General features: G+C 47.5%; 3 protein-coding genes across 3 annotated transcripts in view; 1 reads left to right on the forward strand and 2 right to left on the reverse strand.

The window, feature by feature from the left end:
- Nucleotides 1-1,293: 1,293 nt before the first annotated feature.
- On the reverse strand, nt 1,294-7,584 carry LOC311369786 (keratin, type I cytoskeletal 18; the record flags this gene model as incomplete). Its single annotated transcript, XM_084487986.1, has 9 exons — nt 1,294-1,340; nt 3,425-3,580; nt 3,965-3,999; nt 4,197-4,426; nt 4,843-4,968; nt 5,324-5,485; nt 6,118-6,274; nt 6,536-6,618; nt 7,249-7,584. The coding sequence occupies 9 exons, from the start codon at nt 7,582-7,584 to the stop codon at nt 1,294-1,296; spliced, it is 1,332 nt and encodes a 443-aa protein (XP_084344112.1).
- Nucleotides 7,585-7,977: 393 nt separating this feature from the next.
- Nucleotides 7,978-15,420, forward strand: LOC311369677 (keratin, type II cytoskeletal 8-like; the record flags this gene model as incomplete). Its single annotated transcript, XM_084487899.1, has 7 exons — nt 7,978-8,151; nt 10,433-10,641; nt 11,675-11,735; nt 12,453-12,548; nt 12,917-13,081; nt 14,413-14,538; nt 15,196-15,420. 7 exons carry the CDS (start codon nt 7,978-7,980, stop codon nt 15,418-15,420), a joined length of 1,056 nt encoding a protein of 351 aa, XP_084344025.1.
- Nucleotides 15,421-20,141: 4,721 nt separating this feature from the next.
- Nucleotides 20,142-22,248, reverse strand: part of gpbar1 (G protein-coupled bile acid receptor 1) — a gene marked incomplete at both ends in the record, with an annotated part of 2,383 nt that continues 276 nt past the window's right edge. The window contains 2 exons of the mRNA XM_084487987.1: nt 20,142-21,283; nt 21,661-21,757. Coding sequence (XP_084344113.1) covers nt 20,142-21,283; nt 21,661-21,757 — 1,239 coding nt within the window. The remainder of the gene's footprint in view (nt 21,284-21,660; nt 21,758-22,248) is intronic.

Below are 22,248 nucleotides of genomic sequence, written 5' to 3' on the forward strand. Positions count from 1 at the left end.
CATAGAAGGCCCCATAGAGGCCTTTTGGCCTGGGGCCCCCAAAATACTGTCTTTATATTTGTTCCCCATATCTATATTGTTCCCGTCATAATAGCAGCGCCTGGATGTCCAATTACTCACGCATTGACGGTCTCCCTGCTAACGCGCGAACCAATCATGCAACTTCGGTACGCCCACCCCCACCCCGTCAACAATCCTGACCGCCCGCAATCGAACACTCTTCACTTCCCCCCCCCCCGCCCGTCAACAATTCTGGTCACCTTTGCCTGGAGCCCCCAAAGGGCTAAGTACGCCACTGACTATACGTGTTTCAGTTGGTAATCAAACCCTGGACTAACAGGTGGCAGGTAGAACCTATATTCTACCACTCGCCTTACAATGAGTGCCATTCATCATTCGCCCGCAAACCCGTACCCCACCCCCCCCAACAATCCCGTCTGTAATTATTAATCAATTCCTTAGCAATTTTGGATAAATAGAGTGAGAGAAACTGCTTTGTGAATGGTAAGGGCAGTGTCCCCGTTTTAGTTTTTCTATGACAAAAACACTACATGTTTGGAGGTTTTTACACCACTGAACCGAAAATGTCCCCGGATTTTGTCTCAGAAATCTGGTCACCTTAACGTAGGACCCTTTTTGGGAAAAGCGGGGAACATAGGACCCTTTTTTAAAAAGGGGGGGTCCTATGTTCCCCGGTCACATACAACCCGGGGAACATAGGACCCGGGGAACATAGGGATGACCCCGGTAAGACTACTACCCTGGTACGTTAAAAGAGCATGATGTTATCTTCACTATAGTTATCTAGGTTAGACTACTACCCTGGGACGTTAAAAGAGCAGACCCATCATGTTATCTTTCACTAGTTAACTAGCTTAGTCTACTACCCTGGTACGTTAAAGGAGCAGAGCTGTTATCTTCACTAGATAACTAGGTTAGTCTACTACCCTGGTACGTTAAAGGAGCCGACCCATCATAACAGTTATTAGCCTTGAAAGGTTTGTCCTACAATCACCACCTTGTAGAGATTAAAAATTAAATCACTTACAAAAAAATCCCATCTTTCTATTGTGGTATGTCTGTCATGTGCGTGAAAGGCGAAAAAATGAATGTGTTCTTTGGCTCTTGGAAAACTTTTTGGACCCAGTTTCTCCATCAGTTGACCTTGTCTACATTTAAACCAGATGACACGAGTTGAATGAACCACTACATTTATTGACACCATCCAATGATTATTCATGGGGACGATGGGTCCATGAAGAACACTCGTAGGTGAACTCTCCACGACGGGGTCTAGACGCTGGGGGTGCTGTGACATCTCTTCCTCTGGACAGGTGGAGCTGAAGGGGATGAAGAGGGCTGCACTGAGTCTCAATGAACAACAGAGACGAGCCTGAAGGAGAGATGGTTACAGTGGGCGAGACCCCCTGATTGACATTTGAGACCCCCTGAAAGCCTCAACTGCAACATTGTGGGGGGAAAATATTTAAAGACGGGCAGAAGATCAGCATCAGCACACGTTGCAACAGACCGCTTTCTCTTCATTAGTGTCTGCAGCGCCTCCTAGTGGCAGTACAAGATGAGCCAACGTCACAGAACTGCGGACAGTGGCTCTGGAGCTCTAGAGCTTAACATGTAAAAAAAAAGATTAATAATTATTCAATCATTTTGGATTCTAAAAAGCGAAACAATATTTTCTAAGGCATGCCCGGAGAAAGCTATGAGGAAACGTATCCATATCTCTCATCAAACAAAGGTAGCACACAGAACAAAACTTCCTCCCCCCACCACCGGTGGAAAGAAAATATGTTGACTGATTGTTCTAGTGACTGTGGTTAAATTCATAGGAAGCTTATTCAGACCTCTCATCACGCAAAGGTAGCACACAGAACAAAGCTTCACCTCCACCCCCACCACCGGAGGAAAGAAAATACGTTGACTGATTGATGTAGTGACTGTGGTTAAATTCATAGGAAGCCTATCCAGAAAGGAAAAACAAAACAAAAACGAGAGAGAACAAGACTGAAGTTGATGGTTTTGGTGTTGGGTTGCATTCAGTCGAAAGCAAATTGCTTACTATACGCAGGGGCGGACCATACTGTTAGGCAAACCAGGCACTTGCCTGGAGCCCCAGGCCCCATAGAAGGCCCCATAGAGGCCTTTTGGCCTGGGGCCCCCAAAATACTGTCTTTATATTTGTTCCCCATATCTATATTGTTCCCGTCATAATAGCAGCGCCTGGATGTCCAATTACTCACGCATTGACGGTCTCCCTGCTAACGTGCGAACCAATCATGCAACTTCGGTACGTCCACCCCCACCCCGTCAACAATCCTGACCGCCCGCAATCGAACACTCCGTACCCCACCCCCCCCAACAATCCCGTCTGTAATTATTAATCAATTAGCAATTTTGGATAAATAGAGTGAGAGAAACTGCTTTGTGAATGGTAAGGGCAGTGTCCCCGTTTTAGTTTTTCTATGACAAAAACACTACATGTTTGGTGGTTTTTACACCACTGAACCGAAAATGTCCCCGGATTTTGTCTCAGAAATCTGGTCACCTTAACGTAGGACCCTTTTTTAAAAAGGGGGGGTCCTATGTTCCCCGGTCACATACAACCCGGGGAACATAGGACCCAGGGAACATAGGGATGACCCCGGTAAGACTACTACCCTGGTACGTTAAAAGAGCATGATGTTATCTTCACTAGTTATCTAGGTTAGACTACTACCCTGGGACGTTAAAAGAGCAGACCCATCATGTTATCTTTCACTAGTTAACTAGCTTAGTCTACTACCCTGGTACGTTAAAGGAGCAGAGCTGTTATCTTCACTAGTTAACTAGGTTAGTCTACTACCCTGGTACGTTAAAGGAGCCGACCCATCATAACAGTTATTAGCCTCGAAAGGTTTGTCCTACAACCACCACCTTGTTGAGATTCTGCAGTTTATGAAGACGAAGCAAAGAAACAGCTACATGCAGAGGATTCTGCTCAGGAAATAAGAACGCTGCATACAATTTGAATATAGCTATAATACATCACTTATTATATCTTATACTTATTATATTGTTTCATTTCTAAGGGACCATGAATCAACAACAACAACAACAACAGTCTTTGGACCCCAACTGTATTTATTTCACCATAAAGATATCACACACACACACATCTCTGTAGCAGGTTCAGAGCTACGGCTTTAAATATAGACAGCCAATCATAGAGAAGCTCAAGATGTCTGATCGGGCTTTGCTTCATCCGGTTGGATGGGTTTCTCTCCCTCCTTCTCCGACTCAGAGGATGAGGAGGAAGAGGAGGAGGAGGAAGAAGAAGAAGACGAAGATGAACTCGAACTCTTCTTAGCTTTTTTTTTTTTCTGTTTTTTTTTTTCGGCTGCGTTTCCCGGCGCCGTTGAGACCTCACCGTCCGCCTCCTCCTTCGCCAACGGCGTCAGCGGTGGGGCGCTCTCGGACCCAACGAGTCCGCCATCTTCTTTACCTTCTTCCTCCTGCTGGTTGTCCGCGCCCTTTCCTCCTGCTCCTCCTCCTCCTCCACCCTCCCGGTCAGGCTGCGGCGGTTCTTCAGAGGGACAGAAGAGGTTTAGTATCAGAACCACCAAGAAAAAAGAGAGGGGGGGAGGATAGTAGGTGAGAGAGAGAGAGAGAGATGGAGAGAGGGGGTGAAAAAGAAAGAGACAGGGTGAGAGGGTGAGAACAGAGGGTAAGGGAGTGGTAGAGGGAAGAATGAGGAAGACAGAGAGAGAGAGAGAGAGAGAGAGAGCGCTTCATTTTGTGTGGTTATTTGCATAAGGTCAAGTGTGCGGTGGCATGCAGATTTATGGGGTGAAGCCAAAAAGCAGCGGCTGATTTCTGCAGGTGAAATCACTTGGGTGGTCTGAAATGATTCAACAGAACTAGCGAGAGAGACCACTCTCTATCTCTCTGAGCTGTGACCAGGACTTACCGCTGTTTAACGCTTGTTGTAAAGAAAACTCGAAGCTGTGGACGCAGAAGAGCACAGAAGCAGACTATATGATGCGGCCTCCAGTAGAACCCCTCTGCTTTGTGTTCCCCTGGGTGGAGGAACACTGAGCTGCCCGCGAGTGGACACAGCCGTCCTACATAACATCGTCCTACATCGCTTCTCCTTCAACAACAACAACAACAACAACAACAACAACGGCCGTGGGACGGACCTGTCCTCGTCGGCGAAGATGTCGGCCATGAGATCGCGGTAGATGGCGATCTCGGTCTCCAGCTTCATCTTGACGTTGAGCAGATCCTGGTAGGCCTCCACCTGGCGCCCCACCTGGGCCCGCAGCTGGCCCAGCTCCGCCTCCAGGCCCTGCAGGATGCACCGCAGGCGAGACAGCTCACTGCCGTAACGCTCCTCTGTCTCCTGCACGTTTTCCTCCAGGGAGCGGATCTGAGGGGAGAGAGACACCAGGGGAGGGGGAGAGAGAGAGAGAGAGAGAGAGAGAGAGAGAGAGAGAGAAGAGAGAGGGGAGAGAGAGACCCCAGGAGAGACAGATTATATTATAACTAATATAAACACATTAATATATTAATTGAGCGATATGTTAAAGTGAAAAACAAACGGAAAATATGTTTTTTTACTCTTCAACTTTTCCCCACAACCTTCCCTCCCACTCCCACTTCCATACAAACACACACATACTCACACACACTCACACGCACATTCCTGGACCCCTCTTTGCTGTGTGTTGATAATAAAGGTTCCAGGTGTTCATCAGGGAAAGGAATGTGTGTGTGTGTGTGTGTGTGTGTGTGTGTGTGTGTGTGTGTGTGTGTGTGTGTGTGTGTGTGGTGTGGTGTGTGTACCATGCGGATCATAGACTGTATGTCTAGCTCCAGCATCTGCTTCTGTCTGGTGAGGTCATTGAGCTCTGACATCCCCGACTGCAGTGCCTCTGTGTTCTGGGCCTCCTTCACCTTGATGTTCTCAAACTAAAGGGGGAGGTGGGAAGAGAGGGAGGGGGTGAGAGAGAGATAAGGAGGTTGAGTAACGACGAAGAAGAAGACGATTGAGAGGTTGATGGATTTTGAAATAACAAAACAAATCTACATTTGTTAAGTGTCGAAAAATGGAAATGGCAAAAAGGAATTGGACAATCAGGTGATTAAATGGATGAGCAAATGAACAGATGAATGGATTACTGATAGAAGTGAACAAATAAAACAATGAACGAACAAACAAAAAAACACCTACAACACCTACAAATGTACAAAGAAACGCACAAACAAGAGTATGAAAAAAAAAAAGTACAAACAAGCATACGCCCGGTGCATGATGCGTGCGTACCTTGCTCTGGTACCAGTCATCAGCCTCCTTCTGGTTCTTCTTGGCCAGCTTGTCATACTGAGCCCGGATCTTGTTGAGGGTCTCGGCCAGGTTGGACTCCTGAGAGTCCACCTCCACGGTGATGCTAGAGTCCCTGATCTTCTGCCGCAGCTCCTCCACCTCCTGGGAGGATCAACAACAACATGGAGTTCTGGCTTTATACTAATTCCTGGGTCTCATACATTGTTTTTGATGTGGTCCAATGTGCGGTCGAGGTTTTGACTATTCATCAATCATTCCACCAATTACCATCTCAAATGTACTATATTCAGTTTGTTTCACTTTTTTGTGTATGCGTGTCTGTCTGTCTGTCTGTCTGTCTGTCTGTCGCTCTCTTTCTCACTCTCTCTCTCTCTTCAATTAAAAAAAGCTTTATTGACATGTGAAATAAACATTTACATTGCCAAAGCAGGTGAACAATAAAGAAGTCAAAATTTTAAATACAAAATATATATACGTATCTAGGTATTACACTAATAAGTACTCAGTACTCTCTCTCTGTGTGTGTGTGTGTGTGTGTGTGTGTGTGTGTGTGTGTGTGTGTGTGTGTGTGTGTGTGTGTGTGTGTGTGTACAGTTCAGTGTCAACGTCGCTGAACCCCCCCTCCCCCACCCCCTTCCCTGGAGCAAGCGTCATCATCGAACACGATGGACAGCTAAGAGAGAGAGAGAGAGAGTGTGTGTGTGTGTGTGTGTGTGTGTGTGTGTGTGTGTGTGTGTGTGTGTGTGTGTGTGTGTGTGTGTGTGTGTCTTCACGTTGGCGTGGTCTTTCTTCAGGATGGCCAGCTCCTCGTTCACGGACTCCACCTGGCCCTCGAGCTGCAGGCGTTGCAGATTGGTGTCGTCCATGATCTTCTTTAGACCAATCAGATCGCGCTCCACTGTGCGGCACGACTCATTCTCCGCATCCAACCTGCGCGCGCCCCGGGAAAAGTTTGTTATTAAACTTCGTAAATAAATGTAGCGGCAGAGAGCTAGCGGAGGTCATTATAATTGATCGATGTCGTAGCCTATTGCTCAAAATATATAATTATAACATTTTATAAAAAAAATATTCTAACTAACTAATTAACCAACTAACTGACAAAAAGAGACAATTCAGAAATGATAGCTATGTGCGATACGCATTGTTGTGCTCCTTTAGGCTACTTTAGATTATCGTTATTAAACCGACTTGTTCTGGAAGTCGTCGTTGGCCAGCTTGGAGTTGTCAATCTTCAGCAGCACATCGGCGATGTCCATCGTCATGTCCTTGACCTTTGGGAACGGGACACAAGCCATCACTGTTAAAATAGTATCGTCATCGTATCCTGTTTTATTTCATTAATTTACCCCATTTTGCTCTTTTAGTCAAACTTATTGACGCAATCGACCACTTATTGACGCAATCGACCTAGTCGCAATCGACTAGGTCGCGACCATAAAAGCGTCGCGACCCTTTTGGCGGCAAATAGGTAGCAACGAACCAGAGGTATGGCTGAATGAGCGACCTGGGGCTTTCTAGTACTTTTCAACTGTGCAAAAAACGTTAATAACATGCAAATTAACTGATTAACGACCACCCAGAGACTTTGAGCGACCATGCCAGCCAGCGACCACAGCGACCAAAAGCAGCCAGACGAGCGACCAACACAGCCAGACCGGGCAGACCCTGCAGCTTTCTAGATGTGGGTCTGGATTTCCAAGCCATTATACCGTCCCCATCTACGAAAAACCTGTGCGTAATATGTGCGTAATCTGTGCGTCAAAGTAGCCTGACGCACAAAGGACCCGGACTGCGGGAGCTCTGGTTCAAACTAGTGTGAAGTTCACCTGTTTCTACATTTAGTAATGCTAAACATTTCATGTTTCTATGTTTAGGAACGCATCCTTGCCCATGAGCCTCACCTTCTTCCTCAGGTCGTCCAGCGGTTTCTTGATCTCATTCCAGTCGCGGCAGTCCTGCACGCCTCTCTTCGCAATAATCTCATCGATTTCATCCTGGAGCTTCTTGTTGTTCTCCTCCAGCTGGCGCTCCCGGGCCAGGTACCCGGTCAGTCGCTCGTTCAGCCCCTGCATCGTCTTCTTGTCGTCCGCGGCCACTTCAGCGGGCGCCGCAGCAGCCGCGTCTCTTTGGGGATCTTTACGCATGGCGTTGCGCAGCCCCTCCAGGCTCGATATGGACACCCTGGTGCCTCGGCCCCCCGCCCCGCCGAACACACTCCCCGCAGAGTCTCTGGGCATCACGGAAGCTGAGGAAGGAGAAGTAGGAGGAGCGAACTGGACGGAGGAAGGAGGAGGATGGGTGAGCGTCTGGGTCGGTGGTGACTTGCAAGTGTGAGATATTACGGGACCTATTTATACCTCTTGGTCTGTATAATTATTTCACCTGTCCACCCACCATGGCGCCATTGGCTGCCCACGCGCGGCACACCCCCTGGACAAACAGGATTTATGTGGAAATTCACGAATTTCTTGTAAAATATTTCCGTTTCCTTTTGAAGTGCCGCACCCGGCCACTCTTGATTGGCCGTCGGTCCTCTGAGGCGAGGTGGGGGGGCTGGTCCCGGGACGGCTTAAAAGCAGGTGGCCCCGTCGGAGGTGGTATGTCTCTGCGGCCTCTATCCTACCGTCGTCATGTCCAGACCTGGGTCGTACAGCAGCCAGTCCTACTCCCCGGCCAGTCGGTCTGGGGCCCTTAAGAGCCAAGCGACCGGCTCCAACCTGGACCCCAAGGACCAGTCGGCCAAGACCAAGGAGAAGGATCAGATGGTCGGACTCAACGACAAGTTCGTGGCCTTCATCGACAAGGTCTGGGGCCAGCTGATGTTGTTGTCGTTGTTGTGGTTGTTGTGGTTGTTTAAAGGGGAAAGGAGAAGGCTGCAACTAATCTTTATTGTGATGGGATACTGATAGGCCTGTAACTGTGTCAGCCTAACATAGAATAAGGGTTTCACGGATAGTTATGAAATATAGGAGAACAACTATTATATTTTAATATATATAACTAGGCCTACTATTGTATTGTTGTATTCAAAACGGTAAAAATATTTAAAAAACTGTTCATAAAACGTCCCCCCTCCTGTACCGGTGAATACTAAGAGGATGACAGGAGGAATATTAGCAGTTATAACAGTAGATAGGCGTAACGTGTGCACAGATAAGAAAGGCCTCCTAATTGATAAATCAACGTCATTAATGTAAATTAGATCGACCATTAAAAAAATAAAAACGTCGTTCATCGTCAAGGCCCCGAACATAAAGAAAACCCAACATCTAAATGGCGAATTATTTAAATGAAGGCGATTTTGAAATAACATTGAAACAATTTAATCGTTTTTAATTGAATAACCAATTGCAATCAATATATTTATAAAATCCTGTTGTTGTGGTCAGGGTCTGGGCGACCTCGGACAACATTTAAATGTACTAATAGGCCTACATGAGGACATATCCATAGCCATGCGCATAATGATATGAAATTGATTGGAATTCGTATAAATGGAGTAGGCCTACAGTAGGCTATGTATACACACACATGCTCGCTTTCTCTCTCTCTCTCTCTCTCTCTCTCTCTCTCTCTCTCTCTCTCTCTCTCTCTCTCTCTCTCTCTCTCTCTGAGAGCAGAGAGCAGAGTCCTGCACGGCTCTTATTTTGCAAACCCGCACCCGTCCTTACCCGCAAAACTTAAAACCACAACCGACCCGTGTTCCGACAGTAGCGCGAATTACATTCCGCACCCGACCAGACCCACTATAAATTGATACCGACGCCCGACCCGCACCTGAAGGAAAATTAGACACATAAGATGGAACGCCGGGGAATTACACTAGTGGTGTTTGGCGTGGTGCTTTAGATTGCCGTGCAAAAAAGCACATCATTCCACTGTTGACGGTTTTAGTTGACTCCGTCCGATAGTGTCTCCGCTGACACTCGAGCTCGCTTCTCGGGCGGGGGCACTGCTCGCATATTTTGTAGATGTGTCACTAATAATGATTTTTTTTTTAATTTGAAATACATTTTAACATTTTAAGCTTGCAGCTTTGCAGCCACGCAGGGATAGGTCTCATAAGTTATTTTTTTGAACTTGAAGTCATGACACAGCTACACTTTTATTTTCTCTATTTTTGAACTTGATGCAAGTTATGACACAGCTGCACTTTTATTTTCTCTATTTTTGAACTTGATGCAAGTTATGACACAGCTGCACTTTTATTTTCTCTATTGTTGAACTTGCTGTTATTTGATGTTATTGAGTTAGAATTTAGATACAACATGATGTAACTTGATGTTACTTCAATAAATTTGGCAATGTTAAGCTTGGCGTATTTCATTAGCATTGTGTTGGGGCAGGTGGGGCTTGAAAACCGAAAAAGTTTGAGAACCACTGACTTAGAGGGATATATTAGACATTCCATGTTACAACTACCAGCTGGGTGGTGGCCAAGTGTGTGGCGCCATCTAGTGACGGCCAGGGAACACCGCACTGTCTTAAACTGTATTCAGTTAAAGTCCACTCGACTCAACTGAATTGGATTACTATTTCGTAGCTCTTTCCCTCTCTCTCCCTCCCTCCTTCTCTCCCCCCTCCTCTCTCTAATGCTGTGTCTCCCTCCCTCCTCTCTCTAACTCTGTGTCTCTCTCTCTCCCTCCTCTCTCTAACTCTGTCTCTCCTCTCCCTCCCTCCTCTCTCTAACTGTGTCCCCCCCTCTATCTAACTCTGTGTCCCCCCCCCCTCTATCTAACTCTCTGTCTCTCCCCACCCTCCTCTCTCTAACTCTGTCTCTCGCCCTCCCCCCTCTCTCTAACTCTAACTCTCTCCCCCCCCCTCTCCTCTCTGTCTCTCGCCCTCCCCCCTCTCTCTAACTCTAACTCTCTCCCCCCCTCTCCTCTCTGTCTCTCGCCCTCCCCCCCTCTCCAACTCCCTGTCTCTCTCCCTCCCCCCTCTCTCTAACTCTGTGTCTCTCCCCCCCTCCCCGCTCTCTAACTGCGTCTCTGTCCCCCCCTCCACTCTCTCCAACTCTGTGCCTCTCCCTCCCCCCACCATCTCCCCTCCCTCCCCTCTCTAACCCTCCCCCCTCCCCTCTCCCAGGTGAAGCACCTCGAGGAGGAGAAAAAGAAGCTGGAGACGCGGCTGAGGATCCTGAAGGAACAGGAGGACTACGAGGGGAAGATCGACCAGGTGGTGCAGGAGATGGAGGCGGACCTCCTGAGGCAGGTGAAGAGCCTGACCCGCGACCGCCTCAAGCTGGAGGCGGAGCTGGAAAAGTGCCAGGAGGAGGTGGAGGACAGCAAGCAGAAGTGGGTACCTGAGGGAGGGGCGTCAAATTCAAATCAAACTTTCAAATCAAACTTTTTAATCAATCAAGCGATTCAAAATATTGAATACAACTTTTGATTCAAATGATCAAATCACACTTTCGATTAAACATTTGATTCAAACTTTCACATAGAAATGTTTTGGTTGCTGAACAACCAAACGCCCACACCGATTCAATAGTTCTTTCAATATTTGGATTCAATATTTTGATTCAATAGCCCAATTTGACATTCAATACGATAGTTCATTAAATCATTTGAATGCGCACTCCGTCATTTTGATTAAACAGATCGGTTTGATAGTTTAATTTGACAGTTTGATTTGATGGCTTGATATGACAGTTTGATTGGATATTTGAATCCGATGTGAAAGTTTGATTCAACAGTTTGAGTAAAGTTAATTCAATGGTTTGATTCAGTAGCTTGATTCAATGTTTTGATTTTGATACTTGATTTGGTCGTTTTATTCAATATGTGGATTCCATAGTTCAGAGCATGGTGGCTCAGAGCAGTGCGCTGTGCTGACTCACACAGACCACACTTCCACAACCACCTCTCCATCCACCAGACCTAGACACACACGTCCATCTCCCCCCACGCTGGAACACATACATCTGGGTCTCCAGCTCAGTGGGACCAGGACCGATCCATCACGCCATGTGTTGGGTTGAGTTCCCCGTGGTTCCTGTGCTCTGTCTCCAGCTCCAAACACCAATCTGTCCCCTCACCTCCTCCACCAGCACACATTACAGAGCCCCCCCCCACCCCTCAGACCAGACACCGTGCAGAGGGAACACAGATGGGGGGTGGGGGGAAGAAGGCCGTCCATCCATCTCGAGATGGGGCTCTCTGCAAGACAGACGGAGCCTGGGTCTGGACCTGAATCTATACAAACTAACTCACAGGATCCACGGGGAAACCTGACTCAACTCTGAAGGTCACAGCGTGGTTTGTGTGTTTTAAAGTACAAGCGAGCCCCAGTCAGATGTGTACCTTCTTGTTAAATGGGTTTCAGGTACGAGGCAGAGTTCCTGAAGAAGACAGATCTGGAGAACGAATTTATGATCACCAAGAAGGTGAGGAGACCCCCCCCTCTGTTCACAAGACCCTCTTTGATAGGTATAAACCTTTTGGAGGAGGATTTCCTCCAGTGTCTCTACAGTATGTGAGTGCACACATCCATAGCATAGGGGACCCTAGCGAGAATCATTTACACTTACACAGTGACTTACAAGAAGTACATTTGTCAGAAGAAGGTGAAACAACAATATCTCTCCGTCGGTACAGTGAGGATGTTCATACAACCAAGTGCCAAGCACTAACAATCACTAGGTTAACCCATTCCCTGTATACAACAAAGACAGCTAGGATAACATGCCATACAAGTACTAGTTCTAAGTGCCAGGACGTACAACATATAATAAGTGTGTAAGAGGGGTGTGGGTCGTGGGGGGGGTAAGGAATCAAACCCCCTAATGCAGGCAGTGTTAATGCTTGGTTCCACCGGTTGAGTTAGACACGACTAGTACTAGTGATGGTGAAGTTGATAGACTCTCACACCTTCTGATGTCACATTTACATATTGGAAGAGTGAATATTTAACACACACAAGACAAGATTGCGTTATTTACAAGGTAAACGAAAATTGAAATGTATTTATATCTGTGTGTGTGTGTTTGTGCGTGCTTGTGTGTGTGTGTGTGTGTGTGTGTATATCTGTACATATTCGTCTGTGTGTGTGTGTGTGTGTGTGTGTGTGTGTGTGTGTGTGTGTGTGTGTGTGTGTGTGTCAGGACGTGGATAACGGCCACCTCTCCAAAGTGGCGCTGGCTCTGGACCTGGAGGACTCCATGGGGGAGCTTGACTTCCTTCGGCTCGGATACGAAGAGGTGGGCAGGATTGACAGCTCCCAGGAGCCAATGACATTCATCCTAATTTTAATGGCGGGAAATCCTGACTCATGGACAGTTGAGAATATTTATTAGATTGATAGACTTTGTTTGTGTCACAATTTCACGGCAGTTTGAAACACAATTTTTTTATCACTTTAAAATGATGGTCAGCAATATGGCAAATGCCTGCTGGCTGTTTTGGCACTTAAAATGATACGTGTGCGATCCCACGTTAAAAACACAATAAAGACCTCTTTCCTCTGTCCTCGATCTACACAGGGAAACCCTCCATTTAGTTAAAAAAGTAAACTTTGCTTTGTTTCATATTTTATACTTAATGTTTTTTTGGCGGTTTCGGTTGCTAGGAAATCAAGGAGCTGGAGTCGCAAGTGCATAACGAGACGGTGGTGGTGCGTGAGGACAGCAAGAGGTCGCTGGACATGGATGAGATCATCGCCAGCGTCAAGGCTCAGTACCAGAACATGGCCGCCCGCACCCGTGACGAGGTGGAGCAGTGGAACCAGAAGAAGGTACGGCAGCTTTATCAGAATCGCTAGGCTAACAAAGAACTGGGTCGTAGGCTAGGCTAGCTGGTAGCTTATGGAGATGGTATGCATATGAATAGTGTTATTGATTATGATGATAAGGATGATGTATTTTAATTGGTTATAATTATGATCATTACTGAAATTATTATGATTATAATTTAAAAATGATCTGTAATTGTTTATTATTATTATTATTATTGCTGTATAACGGAATTTTTGAATGTTTATATTTCATAATTATTATAAAATACTCATTTGTCAGAAGAAAGAGAAACAACAACATACAACTGTCGGTACAGTAAGGATGTTCATAGAACCAAGTGCAAGACAAGACAGCTAGGATAAGACACTACACAACTTAGTACTATAACTAAGTACAACATACAATAAGTGTGTACATTAAGTGCCAATATGTACAACATACAATAAGTAGGAGGGGTGGGAGGGGCTGGCTATGCAGATTCTAGGTAAACTCTGAAGTGATGCCGGTCTACTACTTCATTCCCTTTCTCACAATGAATTTAATTCAAAACCTGGGAAATTCACACAAGCCCAGGCCATGACAACCACGCACAGGCACGCACAAACACACCAAAAAATGTATCTCGCTCCTCCAGTGCTTTTACCGTAAGATCTGCTGTCGTGCGATCAGACTGGAAAGGAGCAGAGATTCACGGGTTGAAGTGACGCTTTAAACCACTTTCTCTCCTCATCCACTTGAGAGGCTGAGGCAGAGCAGTAAATAAGATGAACACGGCTGGACGGCCCCAGAATAGCTCAGAGAACTCTGATGGAAACCAGGGGCCACTTACTGTCTGAGCCCCAGTGGTAAATCCAGTTATCGCCCCTTTGTAGACCCGCATAACTCAATGAGAGTACCACAAAACGCTCAGGAAGCTATAGATACACACAGGCAGGGAGGCAGGAGCAGACCTGCACGCACACACACACACACACACACACACACACACACACACACACAGGCACACACGCACGCATGCATGCATGCACGCACACACACACAGCCACACACAAACACAGAAAGTTGGGAAGGTGAAAACAAATACATAGACACACACACAGCCACACCCAGACGCACACTCACACACAGGCAGGTACAGACCTTTGCGAAAACACACACACAGAAAGGTAGGCACAAACATATAAACACACAAACACCCACACACACACACAGCGACACGTGTCTGGGATAAATAAGTACATCTGATCTGATTTTGTGTGTGTGTGTGTGTGTGTGTGTGTGTTTGTCCACGTGTGTGTGTGTGTGTGTGTGTGTGTGTGTGTGTGTGTAGATGGATGCCATAGTCCTGTCAGCAGGGCAGCATGAGCAGGATGTGCGCGGAGTGAAGAAGGACCTGGGAGAGATGATGAGGATCATCCAGAGACTCAAAGTGGACCTGGAGGCCCTCAGGAAGAAGGTACACACACACACACACACACACACACACATACACACACGTGGCGGCATTAGCTCAGGAGGTAGAGCGGGTTGGCTGGTAATCGCAAGGTTGCTGGTTCGATCCCCGGCTCCTCCTAGCTGAGTGTCGTGGTGTCTCTGAGCAAGACGCCTCACCCTGACTGCTCCTGATGCGCTGGCTGTCGCCCTGCGTGGTTGACGCCACCGTTGGTGTGTGAATGTGTGCATGAACGGGTGAATGTCAGTCAACACTGTAAAGTGCTTTGGATAAAAGCGCTATATAAATGAGGACCATTTACACACGTAGACACAAACAGTAACACACACACCTAAACAGTAACACACACAGTAATGAGCACACACAAACGTACACACACACACACACACACACCTAAACAGTGACACACACACCTAGACACACACACCTTAACAGTAACGCACACACCCGCACAGTAACATATTGATGTGTTTATTTACCCATGCTGTACAGCACTTTGGTCAACCTCATGCTTTTTATATACAATGACTTGGCTTGACCCATTCAATCAGTTACTACTACACAATTACTCTGTGTCCAATCAGAAGCCACGCCCCTGACTCTCTCTCTCTCTCTCTCTCTCTCTCTCTCTCTCTCTCTCTATGTCTCTCGCCCCAACAGAAGGACTCTGTGGAAAGGGAGCTGGAGGCGGTGGATTGCGACGGCCAGAAGAGCCTGGAGGTGACCCGGGACAACATAGCCCAGCTGGAGGAGGCGCGCCGCCGGGCCAAGCAGGACATGACCCTGCAGCTCCGGGAATACCAGGAGCTCATGAACCTCAAGATTGCGCTGGACATCGAGATCGCCACCTACAGGCAGCTGCTGGAGGGGGAGGAGAGGAGGTGAGGAGGGAAATGTGGGTGTGTGTGTGTGTGTGTGTGTGTGTGTGTGTGTGTGTGTGTGTGTGCGTGTGTGTGCAAGCATGCATGCATATGGTTGTGTATGTAGATGTGTGTGTGTGTGTGTGTGTGTGTGTGTGTGTGTGTGAGGAGGAACCTTTTTGTTTGTGTGTGTGTGTGTGTGTGTGTGTGTGTGTGTGTGTGCAAGCATGCATGCATATGGTTGTGTATGTAGATAGCGCACTTACCCAAAGCACTTTACAATATTGTCTATCATTCACCCATTCATGCACACATTCACACACCGACGGCGGAGTCAGTGTGTGTTGTGTGCAGCGCCATCGTATAGGGGGGAAAGGTTATGACAATTATAAGGGCCCACAGCTCACTAGGGCCCACACACAGCCCCCAGTAGCCTCTATGACAAAATGATTATGCATACACTGAACTAATATCTATTCACATGAATGAATCCGAATTAAAACAAAGCCACAAATCATACAACATTCTAATTTTAATAATTCCAATAATCCCCTCTGCCCCTTCTTAAAAAATGGTTTGGTCCACACTGCGGTTCGTTCTTCCCAGGGACGTGCACACTCAGGAGTTTTGAGGGGCAGGTGCCGAATTGTTGACGGTGGGGGGGGGTGGTGTTGGATCGCGGACGAGCGCTATTGCGGGCGCGATTGTTGACGGGGGGGGGGGGGGGCGTTCGATCGCGGACGAGCACTTTTGCGGGCGCGATTGTTGAAGAACACTCAGAGGGCACTTTTTAATACGAGGCAAAAAGGGCAGGGGCTCAAGCACCCCTAGGGCCCTTTGTGTGCATGTTTTTTGCATATCAGTGCTTGATTGTTAAATACAATAAAATACCCACACCTATTTGTTGAGTGGTTAATTGAAAATGTATTTGCAATCAGCGGTGTAATAACGTGTTGCAAATCAGGGAAATGAGAATAAGACAATTAATAATACATCATTTACATAATAATACTCTGACTTGTTAAGTCGTTAAATGTAAAAAAGGAAACAAATTGGGTGTATTACACCAGGCACCGTCAAGAACACTGAAAAACAAGAACATTTAAGGTGGCAATGAATGGGGGAGAGGGGCCCACACCGATATTCTTTCAGGGGGCCCAGAATTCCTAGCAACTGCCCTGGTTGTGTGTGTGTGTGTGTGTGTTTATGTATGTCTGTGTTTATGTATGTCTATGTTTATGTGTGTGTGTGTGTGTGTGTGTGTGTGTGTGTGTGTGTCATTGTGTATGTCTGTGTGTGTTTGTGTGTGTGTGTTTGTGAAATTGCCATAATTAATGTTTATGGCCATAAACGTTAATTATGTGTTTCTTCTTTAAAGAATGGACGACATGCGTCAATAGTCAGGTAAGACTTTATTTGCATAATAATAAAAAATACAAATAAAATAATAATAATAATGACATTTTCACAACAATAGTTGTAACCTCAATGTATTACTTCAATATGCAACTTTACTTTGAGATGAATAAGTCAAGTAAAGTCATGTTTCTGTTACTTCTGTACAGATTTGGCGTGTTTCTTTATTGCGGCTTATTGAAAACCGGCCCTCTCTTTGGCTCAGATCTCGACAACATACCAACCAATCCCAGTCCTCCTTCCTCGCACACGCAGACGCTAAAACCATGAAGACACGCCCCCACAACGACACGGCCCCCGTTAAACCTCAGGTCTCCACGGCAACAAGCCCGGTCTGCCCCAAGAGGCTGCTGATTCGCATAGAGGTGGAGGCGGGGAGATTTGTGTCTGAGACTTCCTGTTACATCGATATTGACAGATGATCTGATGTGACATCAAAAACAACACAATGACAACACAAATATGTGTGTTATAGCCAGGCTGTACCAGGCTAAAGTCTGTTTTGCCTAAACTTTGGTTTGCCCATTTGCGGCATTCTTCCTGTAAAATTGGAAACACATCCACGTATGTGATAGTGCTTGAGACTGTAATCCTTGTTTACGTTTCACAGCTCATACCAAACATTACCTATTGTTTCTCTTTCCTTTTATGGTATTGTGTGTGTTTTGGTTGCTTGGGGTTGGTTTAGGTCAGGGGTGCCCAATACGTTGGGCGCGATCAACCATTCGATCGCAAAGGGAGCGGTTTACTTCAAATGTGCAACCTCATTGACTGCATTATTTGGCTCTACTTATGGCAGTCAGCCTTTTCCCACATGAAGATTATTAAGTCCAAATACCGTTCCGCCATGACTGATGGTCATTTGGAAGCCTGCTTGAGACTAGCTACCAGCAGCTACTGTCCGGACTATGAAAACCTGGCCGACTCCTTTCAGTGCAAGTCATCAGAGTATGTACTCAGTATATATAGATAAATATATTTTCTGCATTTTTTTAAGGCAGGTAGATCATTTTTACCTGGTCATTTTGAAAGTAGCTTGCAAGCCGAAAAAGTGTTGGCACCTCTGGTTAAGGTTCTTTATTTTTCGTGTGTGAGGTGTGTCAACAATGTTTGAATGAAGTTGGGATGAATAAAAAGAAAAACATTTGGTAATGAACTTCGTGGTTCAAAAGCTGCGTCTTCTTGTTCACTCGTCAGAAAGTATCTTGTGTATGAATGAACATTACCTATCAAAGGGACGGTTGCATGTTTTCTACAAACCTTCCAAAAACTCCAGTTAAAGTCTGAAGGAACCGGTTGATTCCAGTTCCAACCGTCTTATCGTGTATTTGAACAACATATTTATCTGATGTATCAACAATATAAACCCTGTACAATCCTGTTTTAAAGGTTGTACTAGTTCCTTTGTGTTTGTTAAGATAAGATAAGGGTAGGGTACCTTATTGAATCCTAGACATGGAGATTTGTCTGAGTAAATAACATTTCCCCCTTAAAGTTAGCTCCGAAATTTAGCGCTTATCGTTAAAAACCCATTAGGGGGACATACTGTTTAGTCTGTTTCATGTGTTCTCTAGCCAGGCAGGAGGGAGCAGTATTTAACCCCACAACCCTCTGGTCTTGTTAGGAGTCGGCAGCGGAGTAGCTGGGCAGCGATCCACAACCTCATACATCAACACAGCACTTTAGAGAAACGATTCAGCCTTTAATCTGGATCACCTCCCTGTGAGCGGGTCATTGGTTCAGGCTGCCCATTCCCCATTGATCAGAATCAATATCATCGATTGATTTAGGAGGTTCTGCCCGTGACTCAACCTGGCATTTAGGACATGAAACCACGACCACCTGTTTGGATGAGTAGTTTGGATGTACTCTTGACATGAAAAATGTTCTTTTTTTCATTGTTGACTGCATTCTGTATGCAAGCAAAATAAATCCCCTGGCAAACGCACGCACGCACACACACACACACACGGACGACAAGCTGGTGGCTCATGGCTCATGGTTATCAAAGACTCAAATCAAAGCTTCAGGGAAATCCACTGAACACAATCCGCTCAGCGGACCTCCGGAGCTGTAACAGCAATTAATCGTCACGTCCAGGCCTGAGAGCTTTAAACTGATTACCTCCACATCAGTGGACGCTCTGGTTTAAGTGGTTCAACCAAAAGGAAAAGTCTAATGGAACAAAAGTCCCAGTCAATTCGTATTCACACTGGGAATCTCCTGAACAGCCACATCAGATTCAGAATCAGATTCCCAAACCCTGTTCACATTGACATTCCAATCACATTCCCCTTCCAATTCACTTTGGTGTTAATACGAGAGGGTTTAGCCCGTTAGGGGAAAAAGTTTGACACAATTATATTCAACCCCATTTTGTGACTATACATTAGTGGAATACATTATGGTTCTTGTTCAGTCAGGTTTAATTCTAATCATTTCAGCTGGCTAAAATACATACAGTACAAAGGAATAATCATGCTGAGGAAAACAGCACAATATCCATGTCTATTGTGAGGGTCTTCAATAATTGTCCATCCATGCACATGTGGATCTCTCGATGCTTCACCGACATAACACTGATGTCTTCAGCTAGAGCGTTTTCTGGACTGCTCATTTGTGTAAAAGCGTCCACAAAAATAATTTGTAAAACGAGTGCACTAACCACATCGGAAACATATCTTGTAGAAACCACAGACAGGTCCTTAAATGCGTTCAACCGCTAACGTCAACACCAATGCAACGTTACCAGTCGCCAACTCTCACGCATCTGGTATGACACTCACGCTTTCAGCATCAATCTCACGCTCTCACGCACACGCAACAAATGACATGCCAAAAAAAAAAAAAAAAAGTTAATTTTCTGCCGATGATTTGATCTGGACGAGCGCTATATAGCAGCGGCACTACAGCTCCCCCCCGTCAACAACTCTGTTTGTCCGCACCCCCAGACGGAAACAGCTCCCTCGCCTGATATAATATAAGCATTATAAGACTTCACAGAGTCTCACTCCAGCCAAAAACCCAAAGTTGGTAACCCTGCATTACTCCCTGTCTGAACAAAGACCATGCAGGTTAAAGAGGTCACAAGTCTGTTTCCCCCTGATCTGCATTTCCATAACTTTAAGTCTAAGGCTTAAACCAAAGCTACCTTAAACTTAAAGCTAACCAGGCACGGCGCAGTCCCCACCGCTGAGACGAGGCAGGGGAAGCTGCCTCTCCTGGCCCCGGTAGCGAGCAGGACCCGAGTGTCTCTGCTGCGTTCGAGGCAACCGAGTCGCCAGTTTGCACGTAACCCCCCACCGACGGCCGCTAACATCCCCGCGGCCCCTAGAGCGCGATCTCCTCGCCGTGCTGCGGCCGCCCGGTCCTCCAGCGCGCCCGCAGCTTGAGCAGGATGCGGCTGGCCGGGTCGGTGTACTGCCGGTTGGCCATGCCCAGCACCAGCGGCACCACGGCCATGCTGGCCACGCCCGTGCACGACAGCACGATGTGCACGGTGGAGCTCCAGCGTGTCTCGCTCAGCAGGAACGCCACGCACACGTGCATGTAGATGACGTAGGGCAGCCAGCACGCCAGGAAGGTCAGCGACACGGCCGCCACGCAGCGCGCGTACCGCAGCTGCAGCCGCTGCTCGCGCTCCGACGCCGCCGCGCCGCGCTCCAGCGAGCGGTGCAGCCGGCAGATGTCGCGCAGCTGGCCGCGCGTGATCCACAGCACGCGGCCCGTCATGCCGGCGATGGCCAGGACGGCGGGCAGCACCAGGCCGTACACCTCCAGGTAGATGAAGGCGTTGGGGAACACGCGGCGGTACGAGCAGCAGAAGGACGAGGTGGCGTTGGCCGCGCACGGCTCCTCCTCCTCCTCCCGCCGCGCCTCCTCGGCCCGCCGCGCCGCGCCCCCGACGCCGCCCGTGGGGCAGCAGTAGTCCCAGTCGGGGGCGGACCAGTTGTTCCAGCCGAAGGCGGGCAGCGCGGCGTACAGCAGCGGCGGCGCCCACACCACCAGCAGCGCCAGGGGGAAGCGGCGGTGCACCCACAGCCGGCTGTAGTGCAGCGGGCTGGCGATGCAGGTGTAGCGCTCGTAGTGCACCATCACCAGGTTGAGCAGGAAGGCCAGGAACAGGAAGTTGGGGAAGACGTGCGCCACCAGGCAGGAGCCGAAGCTGAGCTGGCGGTTGAGGCCCATCCAGGGGACGAAGGGCAGGGCCACGCCCGTGCACAGGTCAGCCACCAGCAGGCTGAGGAAGAAGTAGTTGGGCGTGTTGTGCAGCGTGCGGTTGAGCGCGATGCCCAGGATGATGAGCAGGTTGGCCAGGATGATGGAGGTGGACAGCGGCACGGTGATGGCGTAGATCAGCTGCTCCCCCGAGAGCAGGGGGGAGGGGGAGGAGTGGTTGGGCTCCATGCCCGGGAGGGGTGGAGGCCCTCGCCACGGGACTGACGGGGGCGGGACGGCGGGGGGGTTGATCCCTGACAGGGGGTTGGGGCACGGGAAGGGTTGTCCGTGCGTCTGGCCGTCCAGGTGTTGGAGGCCTGGAGGGAAACATGGATATGATCGGTTCGTATTTTTCTACTGCGTGTGAATTCTACTACAAATACGTTGTGATCAAACTGATAACGAGGAACACAGGTGTGAACAACAGAATGAGTATTCAACAAAGCTGGAACACATGAGTAACGAGACACCGGGACCATTGATGAAATGGATATGCAGTATATATCTATGTAAATATATAAATATGTCTTCATTCATTCAGCCTTTAAAGTTGTTTTATTTGTTCTATGTTAATGAGGTTGGGGCTGAATCATGGTAGATGAGGGACCTCAGGATTGACTTAGATGCCAACCTTTCCAGCCCCTGTGCTTCACCTGGAACCTGTCACTATGGGAACGACAGGACAGCAGGTCGTGGGGAGCAGGTAGGGGCTGGGGGTCGTCAGCGTCCTACAGGTGAGACTACAGACTCTGGGGGTTGAACCCAGAGCCTTCGTGCTGGGAGGGGAACACCCCTGACCTCTGGATCACATCTCACACACTCAAGTCTCTGACCGCCACACACTCTCGTTCACCATCGCTTTTCTGCTGAACACATCAGGCACGGGTTGTTTTGCAATAATGAAATAATTGTGAATTAATTAAATTAATTAAGAGGTTGTGTCATTTGGTGGGTAGATTTAAAAAAGTGGATTGACGTTCAAAACGAAACAACACACAATTACGAAATGGTGCAACGAGTCACATTTTTTTTTTGGGGGGGGAGGGAGAGGATGTGGTTGAAGGAAGTCTGATATGGGACGAGCTAACGATAGATTTCACGTTAAGATGAAGAGATTATCAGTGTGTTAGAAGAATAGAATGTCGTTAACACATAAACCCAGAATGACACTTATATATTAATACCAGTGATGCCAGATCCCCATGTGTTACAAACACAG

This window comes from Micromesistius poutassou (assembly GCF_964030765.1).
Source record: "Micromesistius poutassou genome assembly, chromosome: 24".
Taxonomy (NCBI): domain Eukaryota; kingdom Metazoa; phylum Chordata; class Actinopteri; order Gadiformes; family Gadidae; genus Micromesistius; species Micromesistius poutassou.